Source organism: Salvelinus alpinus, chromosome 20 (assembly GCF_045679555.1).
Source record: "Salvelinus alpinus chromosome 20, SLU_Salpinus.1, whole genome shotgun sequence".
NCBI classification, from domain to species: Eukaryota; Metazoa; Chordata; class Actinopteri; order Salmoniformes; family Salmonidae; genus Salvelinus; species Salvelinus alpinus.
Window position 1 is genome coordinate 32,103,346 of NC_092105.1, and position 20,852 is coordinate 32,124,197.

The 20,852-nt window shown below is 45.9% G+C and overlaps 1 protein-coding gene across 2 annotated transcripts in view; it reads right to left on the reverse strand.

The window, feature by feature from the left end:
- The window catches only part of LOC139546667 (uncharacterized), an 84,363-nt gene that overhangs the window by 15,116 nt on the left and 48,395 nt on the right, over positions 1–20,852 (reverse strand). For both annotated transcript variants that reach the window (XM_071355317.1, XM_071355316.1), the window contains exon 3: positions 16,061–17,982. In XM_071355317.1, the coding sequence (XP_071211418.1) occupies positions 16,061–17,952 (1,892 nt within the window). In that variant the 5' untranslated portion in view covers positions 17,953–17,982. The remainder of the gene's footprint in view (positions 1–16,060; positions 17,983–20,852) is intronic.

A 20,852-nucleotide genomic window follows, 5' to 3' on the forward strand; every position in this document is an offset into this window, starting at 1 on the left:
CAACACCATTCTATTACAAGATGAGGTATTTACCCAATCACAAGCAGATGATCTTAGATCCTTTTTTGAAATCAACATAGGGTCAACTGAAAAGGTTTCCACGGTATGGGAAACCTCTAAAGCATTTATTTGAGGGAAAATAATAGCACATGCGTTCAAAAAGAAGAGAGAAGGGTCTGAAGCAGTAAAAAGATTAGAATCGGAGATATGTGGCCTGGAAAGGGATTTGGCAAGACATTTCACAGATAGCACATTTCAAACTGCCTGCAAATAGAAATTTCAGTTGCATGAAATGTATAAAAAAAAGGCAGAATATGCACTGTTTAGATTTAGAACCAGTTTTATGAGGGAGGTGAGAAGACAGGCAGGCTACTAGCAAGACAACAGAAAATGCAGAACACTTCTAATGTAATTCCATTAATAAAGGGCAATAAGATGGAGACCTCATTGAAAGAGATAAACAGTGTGTTTCAATGTTTTTATGAAAATTGATATTCATCCTCCTATTCAGCGAGCCCCATAGATATGGATACTTTTTTGTCTGGTATAGAATTACCTAGATTATCAGATGGCCAGGTAGAGGACCTGCACTATACTATAACAGAAGAGGAGATTAGAGCCGCCATTTTATCTATGAAAGCAAGGAAATCACCTGGTCTGGATGGCCTTCCTGTAGAATATTATAAAAGTATATTGACATTCTTGTTACTGTATTGACAGTGGTTTACCAGGAGGCATTTAAAAATGGCTCCCTTCCAGACACCTTTAATGGGGCTTTGATATCGCTGTTTCCTAAAAAGGATAGAGATACTACAGAACCTGGGAATTTTAGAGCTATCAGCCTTTTTAATGTGGATTGTAAGATTCTTACTATGGCCGTTGTGATACGCTTAGAGAAGGAACTACCTAATATTATAGTGAACAAGTAAGATTTATTAAGAACAGAACCTCAACTGATAATATGAGGAGGCTCTTACATCTCATGTGGTTAAACCGCTCAAATATAGTTCCTACCGCTGCTGTCTCCTTAGATAGTGAGAAGGCATTTGATAGGGTATAGCGGGCTTTTCTCTTAAGAACCCTAAAAATATTTGGTTTGGGACCAGACTTTTGTAAATGGATAGGGGTCCTCTATTCCAATCTTAAAGCAACAGTACTTACGAATGGAATTATGTCTCCTTTTTTTGTCTTTCTAGAGGCACAAGGCAGGGTTGCTCACTCTCCCCTCTCCTGTTTACCATCATCTTAGAGCCTATTGCGACAATGATAAGAACAGATCCAGAAATTAGGGGTGTACACGGAGGAGGAAAATAACACAAGCTGCTTATGGATGCAGATTATATTCTACTGCTGGTCTCTGATCCTCTTCAGTCTGTACCACAATTACTTACGTCATATTCTAGTATGTCAGGCTACAAAATTAATTGGAATTAGTCGGAAGCAATGCCAATTAATACCATATGTTACTCTGGAACCACTACCCCATTTAATTTCAAATGGGTTCCTACTGGGATGACATTTTTGGTTATTAAGGTGAGCTCAAATTTGGAGAAAGTGATAGGACTAAATTTTGAGCAACTACTAGTCAAGATTAAAATAAATTGAAACAAATTGTATTGGTCACATGAAATGCTTACTGACAAGCCCTTAACCTCTCTGGGATAGATGGGACGCTTGCGTCCCAACAGCCATGTCAAAATGTAGAGCGCCAAATTCAAAAAAATTATATAAAATTAAACTTGATTAAATCACACATATAAGATATCAAATTAAAGCTACACTCGTTGTGAATCCAGCCAACATGTCAGATTTCAAAAAGGCTTTTCGGCGAAAGCAAACGATGCTATTATCTGAGGATACACCATAGTAAACAAAGAGAGAAGCATATTTCAACCATGCCGGCGCTACTCAAAACGCAGAAATAAAATATAAAAAACGCATTACCTTTTATGAGATTCTTTTGTTGGCACTCCAATATGTCCCATAAACATCACAAGTGGTCCTTTAGTTCGATTAATTCCGTCCATATATATCCAAATTGTCCATTTATTTGGCGCCGTTGTACCAGGAAAAACAGCGTTCAATTTGAGCAAAATCACGACACAATATCTAAAAAAAATTACCTCTAAACTTTGCCAAAACATTTCAAAGTACTTTTGTAATACAGCTTAAGGTATTTGTAAACGTTAATAATCGATCAAATTGAAGACAGGTCAATCTGTTTTCAATACAGGATATCAACAAACTCACGGAACATTTCATGTCTTGCCCAAATCTCAAACATAAACAAACGATCGTCACTGCGCACTTCCGGGTTAATTCCTCACCGTTCTCATGATCATTGCAACTCCACTAAGAAAAAACCTTGCATGGAGCCCCAGGCTGAGGGAGATTGCCAGTACTAATGTGCGTCATCCATGTGCGAATAGTCAGTAGAAACTGTCGTCACCTTCTCACTGAGTTAGCATTGGCGATGGTCTTGTAGCCCATACACAATCCATGTGTAGGTCTACAATCGAGGAACTGACATCACTAGAAAAGCTCTTTAGTCCTGGCCAGGGTGGAGAGTTTGGAATCTGACTGATTGATAAGCTTCTGTGGATAGGTATCTTACAGATATGATTAGAAACTGAGTTTTAGAAGCACTCCCTCTAAGAGTGTTTTCTATCCAAATCTACGTACATTATATGCATGATCTGATATTCTGGGAGCCATGAGTAGCACGAAGATTGAGAAGGGCGTCACGCTACTTATTTCCCTCATTAAAGTGCAAATCAATCTATAACATTTTTGACACGCACTATCCTAGAGATTTTTATTGTTAACCAATCACTGCACTGTTTAAATAAACCTATGAATAAGAATTATAGACTAATAATTTCTTTATCAGTGAACAAACGTACATTAAAGCAGCAGCAGATAAAATAACTAATAGCCGTGACTGTATATACAGTGGGGAGAACAAGTATTTGATACACTGTCGATTTTGCAGGTTTTCCTACAAAGCATGTAGAGGTCTGTCATTTTTTATCATAGGTACACTTCAACTGTGGGAGACGGAATCTAAAACAAAAATCCAGAAAATCACATTGTATGATTTTTAAGTAATTCATTTGCATTCGGTTCTGTGTCATACAAACTAAAATGTTGGTATCATAGAATCGGACAGGGAGAGGTTGAAAATGTCAGTGAAGACACTTGCCAGTTGATCAGCGCATGCTCGCAGTACACGCACTGGTAATCCATCTGGCCCTGTGGCCTGGTGAATGTTGACCTGTTTAAAGGTCTTACTCACATTGGCTGCGGAGAGCGTGATCACACAGTTGTCCGGAACAGCTGGTGCTCTCATGCATGTTTCATTGTTATTTACCTCGAAGCAAGCATAGAAGTAGTTTAGCTCATCTGGTATGCTCATGTCACTGGGCAGCTCTCGGCTGTGCTTCCCTTTGTAGTCTGTAATGGTTCGCAATCACTGCCACATCCGACGAGCGTCGGAGCCGATGTAGTACAATTCGATCTTAGTCCTATATTGATGCTTGCCTGTTTGATGGTTCGTCGGAGGGCATAGCGGGATTTCTTATAAGCTTCCGGGTTAGAGTCCCGCTCCTTGAAAGCGGCAGCTCTAGCTTTAGCTCAGTGCAGATGTTGTCTGTAATCCATGGCTTCTGGTTGGGGTATGTACGTACGGTCACTGTGGGGATGACATCATCGATGCACTTATTGATGAAGCCAATGACTGATGTGGTGTCCTCCTCAATGTCATCGGAAGAATCCTGGAACATATTCCAGTCTGTGCTAGCAAAACAGTCCTGTAGCTTAGCATCTGCTTCATCTGACCACTTTTTTATTGACCGAGTCACTGGTGCTTCCTGCTTTAATTTTTGCTTGTAAGCAGGAAACAGGAGGATAGAATTATGGTCAGATTTGCCAAATGGAGGGCGAGGGAGAGCTTTGTACGTGGAGTAAAGGTGGTCTAGAGTTTTCTTCCCTCTGGTTGTACATTTAACATGCTGATAGAAATAAAAATGGATTTAAGTTTCCCTGCATTAAAGTCCCCTGCCACTAGGAGCGCCGGCTCCTGATGAGCGTTTTCCTGTTTGCTTATGGCAGAATACAGCTCTTTGAATGCGGTCTTAGTGCCAGCATTGGTCTGTGGTGGTATGTAGACAGCTACGAAAAATACAGATGAAAACTCTCTAGGTAGATAGTGTGGTCTACAGCTTATCATGAGATACTCTACCTCCGGCGAGCAAAACCTTGAGACTTCGTATGTTGTTTACATATATACATAGTCCGCCCCCCCCCCTTGTCTTACCAGACGCCACTGTTTTATCCTGCCAATACAGCGTATAAATCAGCCAGCTGTATGTTGATAATGTCGTCGTTCAGCCACGACTCCGTGATGCATAAGATATTATAGATTTTAATGTCCCGTTGGTAGTTTAATCTTCCTCGTAGGTCATCGATTTTATTTGCCAATGATTGCATGTTAGCTAGTAGAACAGAAGGCAGTGGGAGTTTATTTGATCACCTTCAAATTCTCAGAAGGCAGCTTGACCTCCGTCCTATTTTTCTCCATCTTCTCTTCACGCACATGACGGGGATTTGGGCCTGTTCCCAGGAAAGCAGTATGTTGTTCATGTCAGGGTCGTTGGACTCGTTAAAGGGAAAAAAGCTTCTGCCAGTTCGCGGTGAGCAATCGCTGTTCTGATGTCCAGAAGGAGGAGGAGGATAGAACTCGTGGGGATTGACACTCACACCCTGTTGTAAATCAAGAGAGAAGAGACGGAGAAGATCCAGGCCTGTGCTCTCCAAATTCACCAAAGGACTGTGCTTTGTCTCAACAGACCTTTATTTACCGCTGAAACTCTAACACGTTCAAAAGCAAATACTGGAACAATATTTCTAACGTAGAACGTGGGGAATGGTCAAAGGCGATCTACAGAACACTAATGTCATTTTGTTTGTTATTTTATGATGTCATAAAAATGTTATAAAGGAAATACTGTAACTTGGAAAGTATACCCAGTACATAGATGTGAGTTGAGCATGTAATATGAAAAATGATGAAAGTGTTTTTGTTACGAGAGGAATGTTAAGTGTCTCTGTCCCTCGCTCCCTCTCCATCTCTTCTTTAACAAGTATCCATGTTGTTATCATTCCACTAGGGACCTCTTTTTCAGCGTATTGTCTCCAGTCAATAACCGGTGCAGAGTATGTATGTTTATCCTGTGTTCCCATTTAATTAGCTAGTAAATAAATAATTAAATCGATTTGTGTAGTACTGAATCATAAATAAGGCTTGGGTTTTTGCAAGGAGATTACAACTATTCAGAATGATGATATGATACGAGGTTATGATTAATAAGTTAACTGTTTATAGATGTGATAGGTAAAGACCTTTTAGAGTTTAATTCGGGAGATGGTAACTGTCACGCCCTAGCCTTAGTATTCTTTGTTTTTTGTAATATTTTGGTTAGGTCAGGGTGTGACAGGGGGGATGTTTATGTGTATTTGTCTCGTCTTGGGTGGTTGTATTGTATAGGGGGTTTTGTAGAGGTTATGGGGTTGTGTTTAGTGTAGGTGTCTAGGTAAGTCTATGGTTGCCTGAATGGTTCTCAATCAGAGACAGCTGTCTTTCATTGTCTCTGATTGGGAGGCATATTTAAGGCAGCCATAGGCATTAGGCTATTGTGGGTAATTGTCTATGTGTAGTGTTTAGTGTCAGCACTATTTGTTTGTATAGCTTCACGGTCGTCTGTTTGTTGTTTTTGTTCGTCTTCATAATAAATAGAAGATGTCTTTCTATCACGCTGCGCCTTGGTCCTCTATTCAAAGTTACGAAGATCGTGACAGAATTACCCACCAAACAAGGACCAAGCAGCGTGTTAAGCAGCAGCAGTAGCAGCGCATACAGGATTCTTGGACTTGGGAGGAGATACTGGATGGTAAGGGACCTTGGGCACAACCGGGAGAATATCGCCTCCCTCGTGAAGAGCTGGAGGCAGCTAAAGCCGAGAGGAGGCGATATGAGGAGGCAGCACGGAAGCAAGGCTGGAAGCCCGCGAGTCAAACCCAAACATTTCTTGGGGGGGGGGGCTACAACGGAGTGTGGCGAAGTCAGGTAGGAGACCTGCGCCAACTCCGTATGCTTACCGTGGAGTGCGAGAGTACGGGCAGACACCGTGTTATGCGGTAGAGCGCATGGTGTCTCCTGTACGTGTGCATAGCCCGGTGCGGGTTATTCCACCTCCCCGCACTGGCAGGGCTGGATTGGGCATTGAGCCAGGTGCCATGAAGCCGGCTCAACGCGTCTGGTCTCCAGTGCGTCTCCTCGGGCCGGCATACATGGCACCAGCCTTACGCATGGTGTCCCCGGTTCGCCAACACAGTCCAGTGCGGGTTATTCCACCTCCCCGCACTGGTCGGGCTACGGGGAGCATTCAACCAGGTAAGGTTGGGCAGGCTCAGTGCTCAAGGGAGCCAGTACGCCTGCACGGTCCGGTATATCCGGCGCCACCTCCCCGCCCCAGCCCAGTACCACCAGTGCCTACACCACGCACCAGGCTTCCAGTGCGTCTCCAGAGCCCTGTTCCTCCTCCACGCACTCGCCCTATGGTGCGTGTCTCCAGCCCGGTACCACCAGTTCCGGCACCACGCACCAAGCCTCCTGTGCGTCTCCAGAGTCCTGTGCGTCCTGCTGCTGCTCCCCGCACTAGCCTTAAGGTGCGTGTCCTTAGCCCGGTACCACCAGTTCCGGCACCACGCACCAGGCCTACTGTGCGCCTCAGCCGGCCAGAGTCTGCCGTCTGCCCAGTGCCGCCTGCACTGCCCGTCTGCCCAGTGCCGCCTGCACTGCCCGTCTGCCCAGTGCCGCCTGCACTGCCCGTCTGCCCAGTGCCGCCTGCACTGCCCGTCTGCCCAGTGCCGCCTGCACTGCCCGTCTGCCCCGAGCCGTCAGAGCCGCCCGTCTGTCCCGAGCCGTCAGAGCCGCCCGTCTGTCCCGAGCCGTCAGAGCCGCCCGTCTGTCCCGAGCCGTCAGAGCCGCCCGTCTGTCCCGAGCCGTCAGAGCCGCCCGTCTGTCCCGAGCCGTCAGAGCCGCCCGTCTGTCCCGAGCCGTCAGAGCCGCCCGTCTGTCCCGAGCCGTCAGAGCCGCCCGTCTGTCCCGAGCCGTCAGAGCCGCCCGTCTGTCCCGAGCCGTCAGAGCCGCCCGTCTGTCCCGAGCCGTCAAAGCCGCCCGTCTGTCCCGAGCCGCTAGAAGCGTCCGTCAGTAAGGAGCCGCTAGAGCCTTCCGCCAAACAGGAGCCGCTAGAGCCGTCCGCCAAACAGGAGCAGCCAGAGCCGTCCGCCGGACAGGAGCAGCCAGAGCCGCCCGCCAGCCTGGAGCAGCCAGAGCCGCCCGCCAGCCAGGAGCAGCCAGAGCCGCCCGCCAGCCAGGAGCAGCCAGAGCCGCCCGCCAGCCAGGAGCAGCCAGAGCCGCCCGCCAGCCAGGATCTGCCAGAGCCGCCAGGCAGCCAGGATCTGCCAGAGCCGCCAGGATCTGCCAGAGCCGCCAGTCAGCCAGGATCTGCCAGAGCCGCCAAAGCGGGTATTAACTATGGTGGAGTGGGGGCCACGTCCCGCACCCGAGCCGCCGCCGTAGGAAGGCCCACCCGGACCCTCCCCTTCTGTGTCAGGTTTTGCGGCCGGAGTCGGCACATTTGGGGGGGGGGTACTGTCACGCCCTGGCCTTTAGTATTCTTTGTTTTTTGTAATATTTTGGTTAGGTCAGGGTGTGACAGGGGGGATGTTTATGTGTATTTGTCTCGTCTTGGGTGGTTGTATTGTATAGGGGGTTTTGTAGAGGTTATGGGGTTGTGTTTAGTGTAGGTGTCTAGGTAAGTCCATGGTTGCCTGAATGGTTCTCAATCAGAGACAGCTGTCTTTCATTGTCTCTGATTGGGAGCCATATTTAAGACAGCCATAGGCATTAGGCTATTGTGGGTAATTGTCTATGTGTAGTGTTTAGTGTCAGCACTATTTGTTTGTATAGCTTCACGGTCGTCTGTTTGTTGTTTTTGTTCGTCTTCATAATAAATAGAAGATGTCTTTCTATCACGCTGCGCCTTGGTCCTCTATTCAAAGTTACGACGATCGTGACAGTAACTCTTTAAAAGAACCGCTCTCGTGGTGCCCCAGATCCTAATGAGTTCATTGTTACATGATTCATTTAATCGGGTAACAATCAAACATAGTTAGTTAATTACATAAATAACAGTCTTCAGATTAATGTTAAAGTCAAGTCACAACAGAATATTCCAGACCGGTATTTTAAACAATATGACAAATTAACAAAATACTTTTTGTGGGATAGGAAAAAACCCAGGATTAATATGAAGAAGGTGTGCTCACCAAGGAATGTAGGAGGCTTGGCTTTACCATATGTTAAATTGTAAAATGTATCATTTGAAATGGCTACATTTGCGAAGCATTGGGGCAAAAGGGATGCTGGCTTGGATTGGATAACATTAGAGTGTGAACTAAGTTATATTTTCACCTCTATTGATACTCTGTCACATAGTCTTATAGGGGAGAGGTTTGTTGAAACTCCCAACACAATTTTGTTACACTCAAAAGAGGTGTGGAGGACAGTACACAAGATATGTGGAATTTCACATCTAAATCCAGGATACTCATCATTGTGGCACAATCCTAGGCTACGGATAGGAAAGAAGTCTGTGTACTGGAAGCTGTGGCTAATGAAAGGAATTCATACTATAGGTGATCTGTACAATGAAGATGTTTTAATCTCATACTCAGATTTGGTACAAAAATATGATGTCGGAGACAAGGGACATTTCTGGAAATATTTACAATTGAGAGAATGTTTGTTAACCGGCTATCAACAACATCCAGGAAAGAACCCAATAGCTGAGTATTTGGAATTACCCAAACATAAAGCAGCCATTTTTTCCTCAATATTTAGTCATCTGCAGAGCAAAGACTGTAAAAACCTCAGAACAATATGGCAAATTGACCTTAAGTGTGAAATTGAGGATGATACCTGGTTGAAGTTCTTGTCTAGCTCAGGGAGGAACATAAGGGAAGCCAGGGGGAAACTTACTCAATATAAGATACTACATAGGTTTTATTGGACCCCAACAAGGCTTCATCAGATGTGGCTGACCAATAGTTCTTTGTATTGGAAATGCCAAAAAGACACTGGGACATTTTTACACGAAATATGGGAATGTACATTAGTGCTACCTTTCTGGGAGGATGTTTTGAAATAGCTGGAGGAATGGTTGAGGTTAACAATTCCAGTTTCACTGAGAATATGTCTCTTAGGCGATAGAACAGAGTTACCTAATGTAACAAATGAGGAATTTGCACTGATCACTGTTGGTATGGTTACAGCAGCTAGAGTAACGTTCATGCCACTCCTACTCTGAAACAGTGGATAGAATCAATGTTGGAGGTGGCATCTTATGAACAAATACTTGCTAGGATCACTGGTAGAAACAACAATTCTAGAAGCTGGATGCGTTTTATTTGTCATGTTTCTAAGACTGGAAGGTGATTACTTATGCTTGTGAACCCATTTAGTTCAGTATTGTAGCTTGTGAGATACTGTTTGACTGTGTGCTATGTTGGAGGATATGTCTGGAAGTCATGCTCAATGTTTTTATGCTTTACAATGTTTATTTATTTGTTTGTTTGTTTGTGGAAAAAATGAAAAAATAAACACAAAAAAAAGAACTAATAAAAATAAAAATACATTAAAAAAAGAGTACATTTATGCTTGATCCAAAAATGTGGTTGAAGGCTTCGCATGGAGGGTGTGATGCAATTGTGGATTCTCTGGAGGCACGCAGAGGCCAAATCAAGCTCTGTACCGCATCACGGTGTGCCTCTCAAATGTTGTAACAATGCGGAGGGCTCCGTATAGCTTCACATTGACATGATTGGTTGACGGTAGGTGGGGGCGGTACATCCTATATAAACACGAACTCACTTCCTTGACAACTTCCTTCACAATAGCTCTGCTCTGCTAAGCGCAATAAGTATGAAAGCCCTGACGTCTGAGGAGGCCGCATCGCAGTTAATACTGTACGGCCACTTCAAACTTCAGATTGACCATACAGAGCCTTTAATATGCGCTCCTCCGGAGATCTATTCAAAATAGATCATGCTGCAGGCAGGATAGAGAAAAAAATACATGTTTAGAACTGGTAATTGATCGCATGGTGCAAGAATGAATGCAGTTAATTGATTATTGAATGTTATGACGGACATAGCTTTGTAGAGCCAAAACATACACAACCTCTGCTCAGCAAACTCGAACTCGAGAACGAACCGTTTGGGGTGCTGCAGTTCGCTATTGATATTGTGCTTATCAATCACCCTCACGGCAGTCAAGCAATGCATTCCGCCAGGAGTCGTTCACAATCTAGTCCGGTTGCGGCCACAACTAGACCTTGTTTCAAATGTACCAATAAATAATTGTATTTGTATGCCTCGTAATGAACAAATGTACATTGTTTAAAGCACTCTTTTACAAGTCTCAGTTACAAATAACAGCTCCAATAAGCCCCTTAAAGCCAATTTATGTTTGATCTGGATATGTAGTCGGAGGCTCTGTATGGAGGGGGTGACACAATTGCCGAGCATCCGGAGGCATTAAGAGGTCAAAATGAGCTCCGTACTTTGAACATGCAGCGCCTTTTATGTTGAATGACGTGAACGATAGGCTTGTAGAATCATGAGAGTTTTGAGTTCATCGTTCGCCGGTAGGGGATCCTGCGTGCTCGACGCACGCACGCACACACACACACGCACACACCAACTGGCCTACACACTAGCAACACTCACTAGCATTTGCTAAGGTTTTGAAGTCTTTAAAATGCAACAAAGCAAACTCTTTATCTTCAGACGGTGCAGGTGCCATGGGCATAAAATGAATAATTAGGGATGTGTCCCAAATGGCACCCTATTCCCTATATAGAACATTATTCCTATATGGCTCTGGTCAAAAGTAGTGCACTATGTAGGGCAGGGGTCCCCAATTACATTCAACATAGTTACAAATAATTTGTACAGTGCAAACTGACCTCAAGAATCCCAAACAGATATAGTATTTGAAATTTCAAACCTTGATTACATTGGAATATGGTCACATATGCCACTCTGTTTGTGTGAAAATTTGTGAGAATAGATTCCTAAATTAAAATCACTCTTGAGATGATTTCCTGGTGATTTTACAGTCTTTTGTGTACCCAATAAAATCACCTGCGGGCTGAATTTGGCATGCGGGCCGCCTATTAGGGAACCCTGATGTAGGGATATTGCCAGAAAGAGGCAATAAAACCAGAGGCTGGTGCATATCCTTCCTTCCAGCTGGAATAACTTTCATTAAAACCTTTCCTTCCAAATATTACCTGTCAGCCTGTAGATGATTCATGTGGGGTAATAACATGAAACATAATTTATTAGCTCATGGACTGTGTATGATATATCACCTCTCTCTGCCTGCGGTACACTGTGATATTGAAATTAGTATATAGTCACTCCAGCCATATCATGTTTGTTCATAAGGAATCCATACTGTATATTCTAAACATGGATGGTGACTCTGTAATCTCTCTGTTAATGTCTTTATATATTAAAGGCCATGTTAGGCAAAAAACAACACACTAAAACCTAACCTGTGTATTTGTCATGAGGAGAGAGCGAGAGCAACCACATCTTAATGCACACTAAGCACACCCAAGAGCACTGTTTTAGAACTTCCCACCGTTAATAGATTCCTGCTCCACCATCCCATCAGGTGTAAACTCCAGTATTGTAATTGCCTGGTGAAAAACCCATCAGACTAGCCACAGTTCGATAGCCATCGCGATCGTAAGTCTGTATGGGACACAGACGAGTGCGAACACAAGACTTGTTTAATGGAGCTGAGAGAAACAGAGTCGTTAAAACTAGACCCTTGGGGTGCATGCATAACAATAGAAAATGATTCATTTTGAATTACCAATTTTATACTATTACAATATTCACGGCTATGTAACGGAGGTCATATTAAAACCCATTAAGAATACATTTTGTGTTAGAATATGAACATACTGTATATTAGTAAAATGTCCTACATACATGTATTAATACACTTGGTAAAAGCTACCTCGTAAATTCTAGCAATTCCTAAGCATGGGGATGAAAAACTATTAAACCTCCCTAGGTTCCTTGTCCTCTGGTCCCATGTCCAACATGTGTGAGGAGTGTAATATTTGAATGTACAGTACGTCACATAGCTTTCCTTTCTGGTGAACACACCACCTATATAATATATCTTCTGTGGTATCATGCAGTTCAGTCCGCAGTCTGTATCATCCATCATCACCTCTATAGTACTCTCTGAGAGAGGTGAGGGACACAGTGATATCTATGGGTGGGAACAAGCACAGAGGAGAACCCTGACTTTGACTGTCAGGGAGACAGCCATTTATGACATGAGAGAGAGAAGAATACAAGGCTATCCATTTCTCTCATGGTCAGCACTGACACGTACAGTCCTATAACTCTTCTCTAGTCCACTGCATCTTGTCCTGAGACATGGTTGTAGAATCCTATCCCAGTGAGCAAAACTGGTCGAAAATGTAATTTAAACAATTTTTGCCAATGAAATTAGGTGTTTTCAACCAGTAATGTTCACTGGGTATGGCTGTTAGATACCATAGGAGTCTACAGCCATGTCTCAGGGAAAGTCTATACCATGTCTGAGGCTACATGTGCCTGTCTGAGTCTAATGTTGTGTACTGGCCTGGGTGATGCCAGGTTGTAAGCCTATGAACAATGCCAAAGCAGGCTTTATGTCTCTCCTTGATTTGCCAAACCACACCAGACTGAAGTCTTCATCTGTTTAGCAAGCAGTATCACGTTTCCGGTAAGACCAAAGTGAGGCAGGGCAGGCAGGCAGGGGTCAGTAATCCAGAGTAGGGACAAAGGCCCCAGACGGCAGGAAGGCTCAGGGTCAGGGGCAGGCAGAGTGGTCAGGCAGGCTGGCTCAGAGTCAGGACAGGCAATGGTCAAAACCAGGAGGGCAAGAAAAGAGAGACTGGGGAAAAGCAGGAGCTGAGAAACAAACCACTGGTTGACTTGACAAACAAGACGAACTGGCAACAGACAAACCGAGAACACAGGTATAAGTACCCAGGGGATAATGGGGAAGATGGGCGACACCTGGAAGGGGGTGGAGACAAGCACAACGACAGGTGAAACAGATCAGGGTGTGAAAAACAGTGTGCCAAACCAGATGCCAATCAGTTGGCTGTCCTGTGAGTATATGGATCAGACCTGGGTTCAAACGGTATTTAGCCGTCCTTGTTGGAAATACCCTAGCGCAATGGAAACAATAGAATAGTCCCAAAAGTTCATACCCTATCCATCTGCCTGAAGACAAACCCTTAAAGTATGTGAAAGATTACAGATCCTATTTGAACCCAGGTAGGTCTGCTATGGAGATGATGTGTCAGACTGGAAATGGGAGACCCTGGCACAGCCACAACAGTCTCCTCTGGTAGCCAAACCTGTCTGATTCAACAACTGTGATTAATAAATACCAACACTAACACTATTGTCGCCCCTGCAGAAAAACACTACAGCACACCCCAGCATGATGTGGGCCCAATGCGGGCTAAAATATTGGCCCTATGTAGGCTGCCAACATTGGGCCAATGAGCCTTTGCTCATTGGCTCCACGTTGGCCCCCAAGGCATTTGCCCAGTGTGGCCAGCCCATATCTGGTGAAGGCAGCACTCACTTTGTCTGAAATATGCCCATCTTTTCCCAGCAAACATGCCCACATTTGCACGATGTGAGCCCAATGCGCGCCAAAATATTGGCCCCATGTCGGCTGTCCACATTGGGACGATGCGCTTTTTCTATTTAATAGGAATTAATTTAATACATTTATTACAGTTTAATTCAATCAATCAATCAATCAATCAATTTTATTTTATATAGCCCTTCGTACATCAGCTAATATCTCGAAGTGCTGTACAGACACCCAGCCTAAAACCCCAAACAGCTAGTAATGCAGGTGTAGAAGCACGGTGGCTAGGAAAAACTCCCTAGAAAGGCCAAAACCTAGGAAGAAACCTAGAGAGGAACCAGGCTATGAGGGGTGGCCAGTCCTCTTCTGGCTGTGCCGGGTGGAGATTATAACAGAACTATGCCAAGATGTTCAAAAATTCAATGCATAAATTGCATTATTTTCAAGCCTTAAAGGTATTAAGGGAACATGATAGATTGTATCAGAAAGACAACAAAGTTGTTACTATCATACATGTATACTGAACAAAAATATAAACGCAACATGTAAAGTGTTGGTCCCATGTTTCATGAGCTGAAATAAAAGATCCCAGAAATTTCCATATGCATAACAAGCTTATTTCTCTCCAATTTTGTGCACAAATTTGTTTACATCCCTGTCAGTGAGCATTTATCCTTTGCCAAGATAATCCATCCACCTGACACGTGTGGCATATCAGGAAGCTGATTAAACAGCATGATCATTACACAGATGCACCTTGTGCTGGGGACAATAAAAGGCCACTGTAAAATGTGCAGTTTGGTGACACAACACAATGCCACAGATGTCTCAAGTTTTGAGGGAGCGTGCAATTGGCATGCTGACTGCAGGAATGTCCACCATAGCTGTTGGCAGATCATTTATTGTTAATTTCTCTACCATAAGCCGCCTCCAACATCGTTCTAGAGAATTTGGCTGTACGTCCAACTGGCCTCATAACCGCTGACCACGTGTAACCACGCCAGCCCAGGACCTCCACATCTGGCTTCTTCACCTGTGGGATTGTCTGAGACCAGCCACCCGGACAGCTGATGATACTGAGGATTCTTTCTGTCTGTAATAATGCTTTTTTGTGGGGAAAACTCATTCTGATTGACTGGGCCTGGCTTCCCAGTGGGTGGGCTTATGCCCTCCCAGGCCCACCCATGGCTGCACCTCTGCCCAATCATGTGAAATCCATAGATTAGGGCCTAATGAATATATTTAAATTGACTGATTTCCTTATACGAACTGTAACTCAGTAAAATCATTGAAATTGTTGCATGTTGCATTAATATTTCTGTTCAGTATATTTTTTACAAGAGAAAATGTTCAGTTTCTCACATATCACATGCACTTATTTAAGTATTTTTAAAGACTTCATTGGCAGTGTACAAGATAAAGAAAAATTGGGCATCACACAACAGAACACTTAAACAGTTAGAGCAAACTCAGTAACGGTTTCACAAAAAGAACTGTGTGCAAACCACGCTCCCAAATATTCTAATGAGCCCCCGCCTCTAGCTGGGCTTGGTGTGAGCTAGCCCCTGTTGGGATGGGGTGGGCTAGCCTGTGTTGGGCTGGTGTGGGCTAGCCTGTGTTTGGCTGGAGTAGGCTAGCCTGTGTTTGGCTGGAGTAGGCTAGCCAGTGTTTGGCTGGAGTAGGCTAGCCTGTGTTTGGCTGGAGTAGGCTAGCCTGTGTTGGACTTGGTGTGGGCTGGCCCGTGTTGGGCTGGTGTGGGCTAGACTGTTTTGGGCTTGTTGTGGGCTACCCCATGTCGGGCTGGTGTGGGCTTGGTGTGGGCTAGCCCGTGTTGGGCTCTGATGTGGGCTTGTTGTGGGCTAACCCGTGCCCACCTTGCCCCTACATGGGCCAATGGGGTCATGTTTGTTGGGACCCATGAGATTCAATTTAGCCATCAAAGAACTACAAGATTTCAAAACAAGCTTTTTGTCAAAAGTGTGTTTATCTTAAATAAAGACTATACAGATTGACAAACTACTAAATAAATGGATTTTCTAGTTAATGATTTCTTTACATGGCTAAGGTCCAATATTGCATTTCATTTAGAATTGTACCTTTCATCTGAGTATGCATATAGCTTAGTAGGGCAAGATAACGAGTCAAACTGAGATAGATAAACAGCTCATTACTGTACAATATTGTGCAATACTGAAGCCCATTGATGATCGTATTGATCATGACAACTACCCCTAACTCCACCTTCTTACTAACCTCTTCTTGATGAGGTCCAGGGCTGATCCGATAAACCCTTCCTTCATCTTGTAAATCTTGGCTCCGTAGCTGGAGAGGTCAGTCCTGTCCAGGAGCAGGGCTGGGCAGCAGCTGGAGGGGCCCTCTGCACTCTCCCTGCGTGGAGGAGGGAAGGGGACTGAGGAGGCCCCCGGCACACTGAGCTCCACACTGGGCCTACTGACTTGGGCCTGGGTATGGTCCATGGTCCCCTCCCCCTGCGTCTGACTGGAGGGCTGGAGGGGAGAGCGAGGAGTAGGGCCGGTACATATAGCCATGGTAGAGACTGTGGTCTGAATGCTGGTTGTTGGCTGGGGAGTGTGTCCGGTAAAGATGGGAGTGGCTGAGTTGATAGCACTGGCTGTGGGAGCTGGCGCAACCACCATCACCCTCTCCTCTACTCTTAAGTCTGGATGACAGGCTGGTGGTGGGGGAGCCCCAGGGGAGCTGTCACTCTGCCTGGCCTCTCCACTGCTTGTCCCCTCCCCACTCCCCATCTCTTCCATCTCTCCACTGCCTATCCTCTCACTGCTCTCCCTCTCCTCCTCCTTCAGTCCCACAGTGGGAGACTGAGAGTATCTCCATCCCAATAGAGCTGTCTGAGTCTTACAGTCTCTGCCCGTCCCTGGGGTCTGACTGCCAGTACCAGGCTCTGGCTGTTGGTCTATTGAAGCTGTTACTGTAGTGACATTACCCTGGCTCTCTGTCTGTCCACCCTCTCCCTCTCTCTGCCTCATCCTCTTAAACTCCTCAAAGGTGGGGATGTGCAGGCGGCCCATGGGGGGTTTCTTGCGTTCGGCTATTATCTCTGCACAACTCCCAGTGACAGAGATGGACTCGGTGGTGTAGGACTTGGTCATGTCCGGGGTCTGAGGGGTCTCAGGGGAGGCGTGGAGGGTCAGGTTTGGGGTGCTGTTCTGCCGGCGGAGCTGCAGGCGTCTCAGAACCTCTTTCTTGATTTCCTCAGGGCTGGTGATGCGCCGGACACACAGGGGTTTCCCAACGTACCCCTGGTAGGACGATGAGTCCCTCTCTGAGCACCCCCCCAGGATGGGAGGGGTACTGCTTGGGGTTATCTGCGGTCGAAGAGGCTTTAGGGGTTCTGCCGCTGCCCGGGCACTCTGGAGGCGGAGCTTCTCCCTTAACCCCTTCCTGGCGGTGGTGGTAGCGTTCACCCCCCAGTCATCCACGCCGGGGAACAGCCACTGGGGGAAGAGGGGCAGCTCCTTCCTCCCCAGACCCCCCAGACGAGCATTGGGGTAGAAGGCAAGGGTCTCAGGACTGTAGCCCTGGGGCCCTGTCCCCACCGGGGGCCCATCGTACCAGTGGCTGGTGGCAGTGCAGCGGAAGATGAACTCACTGTCCATGCTGCCCCTGTGGGGTGCGCTATAGGGGGATGAGTAGAGGCCTGGTTCAGACACAGAATTACTCCAGTTCAGGTTCTCCATGCTGCGATAGAGTCTAGTCCCGCTGTCTGGGTTAATGTTCACACAGGGCCCTGCGTGGTCCGGCTCCAGGCCTAACCCTGACCCTAACCCCAGCCTAGAGTCAGGCCCCCTGGGTGGGTGCTGCACACTGTTGGTGGAGCAGTAACGGAGGCCAAGATTAGTCAACAGGGCACTGCTGTTACACCGGGGCATGACGGGGCACTGGCCTGGGTAAGGAGGGTAGGGGGGTACGCTGTGGCCTCTGAAGCCAGAAAGGGGTTGGGGAAGGGGCAGGTCGGTGAGGCTGAGGCAGGGCTCCAGGTCCATGGTGAGACCAGCGGTGCAGGTGTAGCCCGCAGGGCCGTGGCCGGGGGAGCAGCCCGCGGAGGGGTAATCACATGGCGGAGGGGCCTTCACGTCCGGCATGGCTGCAGTATGAGCCACCATACTGCAGAGAGAGGCTCTGGGAAACTGGCCCTAAAGGACAGAGAGGAGACACAGGGGAATGAGCTGGGAGATGCATGCACGCACATACATACGCATGCACACACACACACACACACACACACACACACACACACACACACACACACACACACACACACACACACACACACACACACACACACACACACACACACACACACACACACACACACACGCATACACACACTGCCACAGTGCATCTATACATGAGCTGTACTAACACATTTCAGGAATTTCATTTGAAGGACAGACACTGAGGGTTGTTGAGATAATCCTTGAAATAGCAAATACATTCCATACTGTACATACAGCAAATGTTATGAATGAGATAAAAATTATTTTCAAAAACATTTTGACCTTAGCGTGATGGTTGAGCTTCTGTGAAATGTTGATCATTGTTGTGTTCGAGACCACCTATAGGGAGACCGATTCAAGACCAAGACAGGAGCAAATCGAGTCCGAGTCAAGACCAAGACCAAGACCAAGACCGGGAGGGGGGTGAGACCGAGTCAAGACCAAGACCAAGACCAAGACCGGGAGGGGGTGAGACCGAGTCAAGACCTAGACCGGCAGGGGGGTGAGACCGAGTCAAGACCAAGACCAAGACCGGGAGGGGGTGAGACTGAGTCAAGACCAAGACCGGGAGGGGGTGAGACTGAGTCAAGACCAACCGGGAGGGAGTGAGACTTAGTCAAGACGAAGACTAAGACCGAGACCAGAAAAATGCAAGTCCAATTCAAGACCATGATTGTAATTGTGTCAAATCGCCACCATAATTAGTTCAAAATTAGTTTAAAAAGTTCAAAATGTCCAGTGTTTCTGTGTTGATATTTCAGAACAACATATGGATTCTTTAGACAGTCAGAATGCTGAGGGAAATAGAGAGCCACTCTACTAATGATCCCTAACCCAAACAGGTCTATACTAGAAAACAATACTAATTATGTTACAACAAATATGTCTCCCCTTACTAATAGTGAGCGTTCAACTTTCAAACAATTTCCCCCACTCTTCCCTACCAGCGAATCAAGGAAATTCTTATGCTCTTACTGAATGGGAGCTGATAATTATGGTCTTATTATTATTATTAGACCGCTGGTCTCAGCTGGTCTAAGGAAGAAATTATGAGTCCTCATTGTCCGAGACCGAAAAAAGTTATCTGACACAGAGACACTCAATCTGTGGTCTGGAGACAGGACTCGAGTACTACAACACTGATATTGATGCTGTGGTTTTGGCCATGTGGATAACCACTGTCCCCTCCTCCAAACAAGTTCATTGTCCCTGATGCGTGGTTTCTTCCCTTAACTTGAACAATCACATACATATTTTTTTTAATGGTATCGCTCCGCAGCAATGAATAAAAGAAGGGATTTATTTCACTCTCTCTCTATCCGCTTGGGCCGTGATGAAAAACGAGAGGAGGAAAATAAGACATGAAGCTGAATGGACAGTAATAAAGACTGCCACTTTGCAGTTAGCCTTCGGCACTCATTCTACTAATCAGAGAGGAGCAGTGGATTAGGAGAAGAGAGAAAGAGAAGAAGAGACAGAGACAGAGACAGAGACAGAGACAGAGACAGAGAGACAGAGAGACAGAGAGACAGAGAGACAGAGAGACAGAGAGACAGAGAGAGAGAGAGAGAGAGAGAGAGAGAGAGAGAGAGAGAGAGAGAGAGAGAGAGAGAGAGAGAGAGAGAGGGAGAGGGAGAGGGAGAGGGAGAGGGAGAGGGAGAGGGAGAGGGAGAGGGAGAGAGACAGAGACAGAGACAGAGACAGAGACAGAGACAGAGACAGAGAGAGACAGAGAGAGAGAGAGAGAGAGAGAGAGAGAGAGAGAGAGAGAGAGAGAGAGAGAGAGAGAGAGAGAGAGAGAGAGCAATAGTGCTGCGTAGTGGACTAACTCCTCTCTCTATCGCTGTAATTAGTACAAATTGCATGGCTGGGGGCCAGGACAGGGCCATACATATAGCTAGCTACCTCTCTGTAATCTTCAGCACGAATTAGGGTCAAAAGACAGACAGCACTTAGTTATAAAACAGGGCTGCGTTAGGCAGAATCATCATCCCTCATCTCTCCCTGATGCATAGATGAATGCAATAAGATGAGGTTTATTTACCAATGCACCCCTCCTCTCTTACCAGCTGGCTCTATGGCGCTAGAGAAAAACAATAGCTTAGTTTGATGGTAGATAATAAGTATATTAATATTCTTAACATGCTGGAGGTAAAAGAACGATATTCAGGTTTAATTTAAAACTCTGTTAGGCTGGATTGAATGAGCTGCGTGCCTTGACAAAGGCTCTGGTATTTATCTCTGCATCTAAATGTACGCAGGCAAGTGGATCCTTTCAGCGCTGGAGGTTGTCGTTGTCAATCATTCTTGTGAAAGCCCTTTTGCCCCGGGTTGTGTACTCGCATGTGTGTATCTCTCGCTTTTCTTAGAAAAAATACTGATGTGAATATACAGACTTAATTTGCATTAAGAGCATGTCTGATAAGCACGTGCGAGGTGTGTGTTGTGTGTGTGTGTGTGTGCGTGTGTGTACATGTGTGGCGTACGTGTGTGTGAGAACCAATGTCTCTGAAGCTTCTCTCCCTTTCTGATTGAATTACAGCTAATCTAAAGGCACACAGTGAGGCAGGCTTTATTAGGGCCTCGACTTTCCCTGCTCTCTCTGCTCCTACTGTCACTGCCACTAACCATGGTGTATTTCATCTCCTCTGGCTCCATAGTAAATCAGTCATACCGATCCTCTGTGAGGAGAAGAGGGCCCCAGTTAATAAGAGAGAGGAGAGGAGCTAGTCCGTAAATGATATGGGAAAGTTTTGTTTTTTCTGGAAGGTGACTTCCTTTCAGTG